This window comes from Apteryx rowi, unplaced genomic scaffold (genome assembly GCF_003343035.1).
Source record: "Apteryx rowi isolate R43461 unplaced genomic scaffold, aptRow1 scaffold_1462, whole genome shotgun sequence".
NCBI classification, from domain to species: Eukaryota; Metazoa; Chordata; class Aves; order Apterygiformes; family Apterygidae; genus Apteryx; species Apteryx rowi.
This window is the reverse complement of record NW_020447711.1, coordinates 27,207-36,145: the sequence shown is the minus strand read 5'-3', so window position 1 is coordinate 36,145 and position 8,939 is coordinate 27,207. Positions and strand designations below refer to the sequence as shown.

Below are 8,939 nucleotides of genomic sequence, written 5' to 3'. Positions count from 1 at the left end.
TCTCCCTTTTAAAGGAAAACAGGAAAGAGAGAGGGAGAAAGAGAGATTAACTAGATCTTGTTCAATTTGAATTGGTAATTGGTAACTTTTTTTGCTTTAAAGGCAGTTCAGAGGGCTTTTGTACTGTGGGAATTTCTTAGGAGGGAGAAATGTTAGTGCTTTGTATTTATTGCTCTCAGATTTTTGTTTTTGGATTGATATTCTCACACCAACTTAGAATTGGAACCTCACGAGAAGTCTCCTAGCTTAAAGTCATACAGGACAAGAGCAATTCAATGTTGGAGCTAAAGAAAGACAGGAATTTCAGGTTCCACTTAGTGATCTTGAGAGATATCACCTTACTGTTTTGTGCCTCAACCAGCCAACGAGGAGAGCTAAATAAAAATCGAGATCATAACAAAAGCTAAATGCTGCCCTGAAACTAAGCCTCGATGGATGAACTCATTGCGAAAATTTATGTTCCATATTATTTCTTTCCTTCAAATGTCTGTCCTCGTAGACAGTCATATTAGCACTTCATTTGAGGCATAAGAAAAAGTAACTTTCTCTAAAGGACCCTTTTTAACTTAGCCTTCCAAATTTACAAATATTAGGCCTAAAATCCATTGAAATCTAGGACAGATACTGCAGAAGCCCATGTTATAACCTAACACAAGTTGATATGCTGTTTACTGTGTCCTCCAGCCATGAGCTAAAATTAGTCAAATATTTGTTTTAATACAGCTTTTAAATATTTTAACATGGTTATTGTACTCATGTTTATGATCTTTTGATAAACAAAAAATTTCTGAATACTTTAAACATTGGTTACATATCTGATAGCCAATCTTAGGAAGGATTTTTAGTTTTCAGCTGGGGTAGCTKCTATAAATAGAGATGATAAGTCAGAGTTACTTAAATTTATACCCTAAGTTTTTCAGCTAAAGCTTCCATTTGGCTCAAATAAAARCTAGGAGTAAGTGGAGGAGCTGAACCATGGTAAGCTCTGTGAAGTTACTTTTGTTTTATTGTCACATAAATACCATAAAACTCTTGTAGTGTCTGATGCTGTTACCAAAAGGCCCAGACAAGAAAGAGTCTGAAAGGGCGGGGGGAATGGGGGAACTGTTACCAGCTCGGACAAGAAGGAGTCTCAGCAGGAGCCTCAGACAAACATACCCAAGGACACAGGTGCAGCTGGGACTGATACATCCTGAGAAAGTACAGATAAACTAGCAGAAGCCAGTTGGAGCCAAGATTAGGACCAAGACAGCTTTACTCAAACAAGGAAGCAGGCCAAGTTGAGACCATGTATGGAAAAGTAGAGCAAAGTTCATGGCAAGATGCTGAGTGACACCTCTTCTGACACCACTAGGGACCACCAGAGACCCCCAGAGACTCAGACCGCATGCATAATGATTATGTAAATGTAGTAATTAGTTCTAGGAAATAGAATGAATATGTATAATMATTCCTGGAAATTTAATGCATATGYATAKGATAGAGCAATATAAACTTTRGATGATGYGACACACGGTGTGCACGTTGGGTGGAGCTATCCCCCGTGTACCCRGCGCYGTAATAAAGAGAATGCCTGCTTCTTAATGCTACATTGGTGTTAAGGAGTTTTTCTCCTGATTTTGGTGACAGTTTTGGCGACCCAGGTGGGACCCTGCTTCTGAACCTCGATGGATCCGTGGGATCGCAGGACCTCCAGCTGGCACCGAGGGATCCTCGGGGAGAACCTCCGATCCCTGGACCAAAGAGCTCTGAACAAGACCCCTGGGAAGGTAAAGGTATTCTTTCTTTAAAAGGTTGGGTTGCCTGCCCGTCAGACGCGGCAAAAGCCCCGCAGGGTTGGGCTGTAGAGGTACCTCAAGGGGAAGGTAAGGTTATAGTTCTGCTAGATGAAAGTCTGTGGAACACCTGGGTTGGTATTTGTGCACAATTGTGGGTTAGAGTCCCACCAGGTCGGGTTAGAGTCCTGTTAGTGGGTTAGAGTCCCACCAGGTTGGGTTAGAGTCCCGAATTGCTCGATTTGTGTGGTAATTTGACATTTGGAATGTTATTGGACTTTGTTTTGTGGATTTTGTGATTATGGGTAACCAAGCATCGAAAGTGGGGGGGATTTTGAAGAATTCACCCTGGGATGTATTTTAAAGCATTGGAAAGAGGCGGCAGGTCCTCCGGGAGGTACACTTACCAAGAGAACAATTAATTGAATACTGTAATCATTGTAATCATGTATACTTTAGAAGATCAGGAAAAATGACCTAAAAATGGAACTGTGAACTACAATACCATATTATAATTAATGTTGTTTTGCTGAAGGGAGGGGAAATGGGACGAAGTAATGTATGTAGATTTGTTTTTCGCATTAAGAAACCACCCTGAATGGCAGAAAGATTGTGGAATGATTCCAAAGGATCCAATGATACTAGCACTAGAGAAGAAGAGAAAGGGTTGAAAGTTGAAAAGGTATTGTTCTGCTTGTAGTATCGGAAAGAGGTGTTTAAAGTGTAAATGGGAGGAGGAAGAGGATTTGGAGCTGTTGGTCGCCCCCCCCAACAGAGGTTGGGGGGGATGTCGAAGATGTTGTTGGGGAGGCTGAAGAGGCAGAAGGATTTAGCCTGATTGCAGGGAGAACAAGAGGATGMCAAGGGGAAGTGGGGGAGGTTTTACAGGCTCCCCTTCGGCAGGCGGTTGGAAATACTGGACCTGTAACAGTTAAAGTGCCTTTCTCTATAATGTATTTAAGGTCCTGGAAGGAAATAGCAGGGAACTATAGAGAAGATCCGGAGAAAGTGGCAGAAGTGTTTGAAACTATAATTAGGACTCAAGATCCAGATTGGAATGATTTGCAGGTAATATTAAACACCCTGCTGGATAGTACTGAAAAGAAGATGGTATTAAATGTTGCTCGGAAACAGACGGAGGGAGCACTTGCTGGTGGGGATTTGCAGGGAATGATAGATCAGAATTTTCCTGCTACAGACCTGGGGTGGGATCCTAACCTGCCAGGACCCGGGGACTTCTAACAAGATATCAGAAATGGATATTGTATGGTGTAAAACACGGTATGCCAAAAGCAGTTAATTGGTCTAAAATATATGAGGTCAAACAAGAACCAACTGAATCCCCATCTGCTTTTATGGAACAATTAAAGGTTACGGCCAGAAAATATACCAACCTGGATCCTGGGAAAAAAAAAAAAAAAAGAAATGGAGGAAGCACAGCAGCTAGCTTCAATTTTTATGGGACTATCGGCCCCAGACATAAAAAGGAAACTTAAAAAATTAGAAGGGGCAGATTCGAGAGGTCTGGGAAAATTGTTAGAAGTGGCCTGGAGAGCTTTTAATAATAGGGAAAAGGGGAGAGAAATGCGACATGTTCGGAGGGAGTACCTAAGAGAAGGGAGAGTGGTTGCTGTTTTAACAAAGGCTCCTGAAAGAGCCTATAGAGAAAGGGAAGACACAAGGGGGGGTTACTGAGACATGAGAAGAGGTAGGGGAAGGGGAAAGTTACCTCCTTTTGTGCACCCCCGACTTGCGGAAGATCAGTGTGCAATCTGCAGAGAAAGGGGGCACTGGAAAAGGGAATGTCCTCAGGCTGGGAAGTTAGACCCAGCCCTGCGAGCTGACTCATGACATCAAACTCATGACATTAAATGATGAATCCTGAAGGGGACCAGGGGAATCGTCCCCAGCCGAACCCCTGGTTACACTAAGGCTGGGAAATGATGAAGTAGAATTTTTAGCTTGATACAGGAGCCACTTACTCTGTACTTAATACTTGTAAAGGAAGCTTTAGCCATGAAACTGTAAGCGTTGTTGGTGCTACAGGGAAACAAGAAAATCGGCCCTTTTTGCAGCCTTTAAAATTTAAATTGGGGAAAAAATGGGTGACTCATCAATTTTTATGTATGCCTGAATGTCTGATGCCCTTGATGGGTAGGGATTTATTGGATAAGTTAAACGCACAGATAATCTTTAAAAATGGAGAGGTGCAATTACTAATACCTGAAGCAAAAGCTGTGGAGGCGAGAATTTTTATGTTACAGAGCACGCAGAAACCGGAGGAAGAGGTTCCTGCTGAAGTAGAAGATGCAGTAATACCAGTTGTATGGGCCAGCGGAATTTCAGGTCGGTCTAAATTGGCAAAACCAGTGAAGGTTGTTCTAAAATCTGGAGCTAAACCGGTAAGACAAAAACAGTACCCTATTAAGTGCGAGGCTAGAAAAGGGTTGGAAGAATTAATAACTAAATTTTTGAGTTATGGCAGAATATAAACCCATAAAAAAACAGAATGGCAAAGAATATAGATTGGTTCAGGATTTAAGAGCCGTGAATCAGATTGTTCAAGATATTCACCCAGTGGTGGCTAACCCATATACCTTGCTGACATCCCTAAAGGAGAGCCATAAATGGTTTACTGTGCTTGATCTCAAGGATGCCTTTTTCTGCATACCTCTAGACAAAGACAGTCAGGCGATATTTGCCTTTGAGTGGGAAAGCCCCACCACTGGACGTAAAACACAACTTACTTGGACGGTGTTACCTCAGGGGTTCAAAAATAGTCCAACAACATTTGGCAATCAATTGTCCAAGGAACAGGAATCATGGAAAAAGGAAAATCTGGAAGGAACAATACTGCAGTATGTGGATRACATTTTGTTGGCTGCGGAGACTAGGGGAGAGTGCCTACAGATGACCATAAGCCTGTTGAATTTCCTAGGACAAAGAGGATATCGTGTGACAAAAAGTAAGGCTCAAGTAGGGAAAGAAATTGTGATTTATGTAGGTCTTGAGATTTCACAGGGACAACGAAGACAGGGAACCGACAGAAAAGAAGCAATCCGCCGAACTCCAGAACCAAGAACTGCACGAGAGCTGAGGACATTCTTAGGTATGGCCGGATGGTGCAGACTGTGGATTCCCAACTATGGGCTATTAGTAAAACCCCTTTACCAAATCCTGAAAGGGTCAAATGAGAATTGCATACTACGGACCCCCGAATGCTAAGTGGCTTTCAGGGATCTAAAGAAGGCCCTGATGTCAGCACCTGCACTGGGACTGCCCGATTTGTCTAAACCTTTTGAGCTATTCGTACATGAACGACAACATCTAGCCTTGGGTGTGCTGACTCAGAAATTGGGAACGTGGAGAAGAGCTGTAGGCATTCCAATTCCTGGAAATTTAATGCATATGTATATGATAGAGCAATATAAACTTTAGATGATGTGACACACGGTGTGCACGTTGGGTGGAGCTATCCCCCGTGTACCCGATGCTGTAATAAAGAGAATGCCTGCTTCTTAATGCTACATTGGTGTTAAGGAGTTTTTCTCCCAATTTCGGTGACAATGTCACAAAAAGATTTCTAAGGGAGAATTTTTCTTTTCTGTCATTCCATACTGTATATTTTCTTTTTGTTGGGTTAATGCTTTCATTGCCTTATCCTGAGAAGAACTGAATCCTCAATCCTCGCTGTAGTTGGAGGATGTTGTGTGTGCTCAGAGGGATGGGCACTTTTGAAGTGTAGGATCTATTGGTTTCTGAGTACCATTACTCTCCTGATTTAGCATGGCTTGGTGACAACAATAGTCCTCTGGGAAAGGGAAAACTAGCCCTTCTGCTTATCTGGTACTGTTTGAGTGCTTGATTTCCCTTTATATTTATTGTGTATTACAACAAAGCAACGTTTCAGACATGGATATGTAAGCAGAGCAGCAATGAGTAGCATTTGTGTGTGTGCCTGTCCTCATGTGTGTGTTGAATAGGATTTTTTCCCAGAAATCAATTAATTTACATTAAATTAAAATGTCAGTGGGGAAAAGAACAGCAAAGACTTTATCCCTCTAGGGTGCTGTGCTGCCATGATAAATAGTCCATCTACATACACAGTCTTCTTCTGAGACACCCTAGGCTAAGCAAAGCATGTCATAGCAGGGGAAGCCACAAAAGAACTTGTCCCTGTGCACAAACTTGAGATCTTACGTCACTGAAGGTATTTTTACAGGACATTATTATGCCTCAGGCTGACTCAACAGATGAAATGAAGAAATGAAAATAGTCCTCTTGCCAAATAAAAAGGCTGAATTGAGAGCTCAAAATCTGGCCCTCACTAGGGCTCAGTAAGTCACAGAGCAGCTGCTGTGATTTATATGATGGTACTGTGTGATTAACTTTCCCCTGGACAATTAGAGAGACTCTGTGGGTGGTGATGTGCCAGTTACAGTTCTCAACTGAAAGGAGAGTCAGAAATAAACAGCCAAATTGGGGGAAGAGGGGGGGAGAAAATTCTTAACCAGAGCTGAATTTTTAATTTAAAACTTCACAGATTTCATGTGAACCAAAGAAGTGTTTACTCTGTTAACCTCAGAAGCTTCAGTTGTCTTTCAATATAACAGCAGGATGAGGGAGATCAGTCATCTGGCTTTTAGGCCATGTCAACAGTGTGCAGAGGCCTTGAGCTAGGTCCAGCAGTGCCCTGGGGTTTATGTGGCTTTGAGCAGTGCCATATAGAGAACCTGCTCTAGATCCCAGGACAAATATAGTCAAATTAAAGTGATAATACATATTCAGCCCTGCCTACAGGATTATACTGTACAGTTATACATAACCCATTTCCAGACCTCACAGAAGCACACTCACAGCAGAAGAGTAAGGATCCGTGCATCACGTGGTGTTGTGTTGTGTAATGGAGCAATGTTCCCAGGATGTGAGGGTAATACAGCACCCCAGATATTAGCCTTTTCTGTGAATAAAATTAAAAAAAAAAAAGAGGTCAGATGACAGTGAGTTTCATTGTGACAGGACTCTAATTTGCAGTTGGGACTCACTCACATCATCTGCTACTGTAATTATTACTGCTAGGCTGGACAGAAAAGCTTCCACAGTCATTATAGATGTCCTAGGCCATTCCTACTTATGCTGGAGTTCCCGCTGAGTTACACACAACGTCAAAAGCAGTCTTTGAAAAATGGCATTCCTTGGGGCAGAATGCCATCTGCTATTATTGGGTGTTAACTCTCTGACTTAGTTGACTTCAAACGTACTCTGCCAGTTATACCTTCCAAGATGAGCAGGTTGAATTTTTTTGATTGAACCCTTTTTTGTTCAACCAGAACGTTTCACAGTTTTATTTGTTTTAAGCTAAAGTGAGGTGAGAGATAAAGGTGCAAATCTTTGGTCTTCTTGATTTTCAGGGATTAGTAGTAGAGTTGGCTGGAAAACTGTGATTCTAGATTTTGAAAAACATCAAGCTTTTGGAATATTATTTTATTGTAATTCAGAACAAAAAATACTCTAAAAGAGATGTCTTTGAGAGACATTCCTCCAGCTCCAAGAAAAATCATGAGTTTTAGATACTTTTTGTTTTTTTCAGGTTCATGGTCCCATGGTACTAGCCCATGTTCCAGAGGTTTGAGGTGTGCTGAGTTTGATGAGAGTAGACCTTGTAGTTTTGTACACTTCTGATTGCTTCAGTTTTTTCCGTTTTGCCCTGTCCTGTTGTGTTTTCTGCAAAGCTGTCTGTGTATTGTGTACCACTGACAAAAAAGCTATGGAACGGTGTAGCAGATTTTAACATTCAAACAATCAGTGTGAGTTTAGGGAGGATCAATGCAGGGGCAGCAAACTGTGAAATCACTATTACAAAGGACTCATTCTGTAAAAGAATACAGCAAATCGTGTTAAAACGTCTTCTCTTGAGAAGGCTTATCCACCTCAGTTCTGCAAATGTGATAACATTTTAAATCACATTGTAACATTTTAGACCAAACTCTGAGGCTGTAAACTGTAAGACTATATGCCGTAGTGAATAATAAATAGTGTTGAGCACTGTTTCCTGAACTGTCTTAGTTTATTTTGCAAAATATATTTTAACGTTGCTTATATTAGCCCCAAAATGACATGAGTTAAAAATCACTGTCATGACACATCAGGCATATAATAGGCAGTCATATGTGTCTTTATGATACCTATGCCATCTTATTAAGCTCCTTTGGTTTATGAACCTCTTTACTAATACATCTCTATCAAAGATGCAGCTCTCTCAAATGGACACCATTGTAATAAATCACTGTTAACACCTGACCACAAAAATGTTTCTCTCTTTCTCCAGAGTGTGGAATTTCACTTTTATCTAGCTTCTTCTACAGCTCCATTCGCAATGGTATGAGCATGTCCAATTTCTCATTCCCCAGGGCCTAGGACTAAAAACACTCAGTCCTGAATCAGTGACAGGTCTAAGATTTACTGTCTTGTGAACCATCAGAGCCTGACACTGGAGCTTTCTGTCATTCAAAAGTCATGACTCACTACTTCTCAACAAGATAAGGCTTTGGTGTCAAAGTCCCTTTGTTCAGGAAATGTGGATCTTAACATCCCTAAATTATTGTATGTGGAGTAGCTGTTTTAGAAAGTTCTAAAACATATTATTGTTGTTTCCCTTCATCTGTGGTCTTTACGATTATCTCTTATTATAATAATAGTGTTTCACTTCATACACAGAGAACACAGATGGGAAAAAAGGATCCTAGCTTTCTGTTAGACACATAACAATTCTGAATGGTATCTAGTACTTAGGTTATATTTTCTCCTCTGCTATAGATTATATTTACCCATAAATTTTTCATTTTTGGATAAAGTTATCTTTCCACATGATGTATCACATCTTTAACCATCTTCTTGTGAATTTGGTATGCATCACACGGTGTTGTTGGAGAAATAAAGCTTTAATATTTGGGATTTGAGGTAACTCTGAAAGTGATGAGACATGGAGAAATGGAGAAATTGCACATGTGTTCTGGATGTTTTAGAAAAAAAAAACATGGAAAAGTTGTTTTAATTAGGAGTGAGGCTAAACCAGGGGTGCATGGGATTGGGGACCCTCACTAGCAGTCACTGCTCCACTAGTTATTAAATTATTTGAATGAAGTAGAACTGTGTAAGAAAAGA

General features: G+C 40.9%; 1 protein-coding gene across 1 annotated transcript; it reads left to right on the top strand.

Annotated features, from left to right (window-relative positions):
- Nucleotides 1-1,667: 1,667 nt before the first annotated feature.
- On the top strand, nucleotides 1,668-4,884 carry LOC112962341 (the record flags this gene model as incomplete). Its single annotated transcript, XM_026058398.1, is given in 4 exon segments — nucleotides 1,668-1,769; nucleotides 2,748-2,843; nucleotides 3,737-4,263; nucleotides 4,265-4,884. Coding segments are annotated over 4 exon segments (1,345 nt in total), but the record flags the coding sequence as incomplete, so codon positions are not given.
- Nucleotides 4,885-8,939: the final 4,055 nt, after the last annotated feature.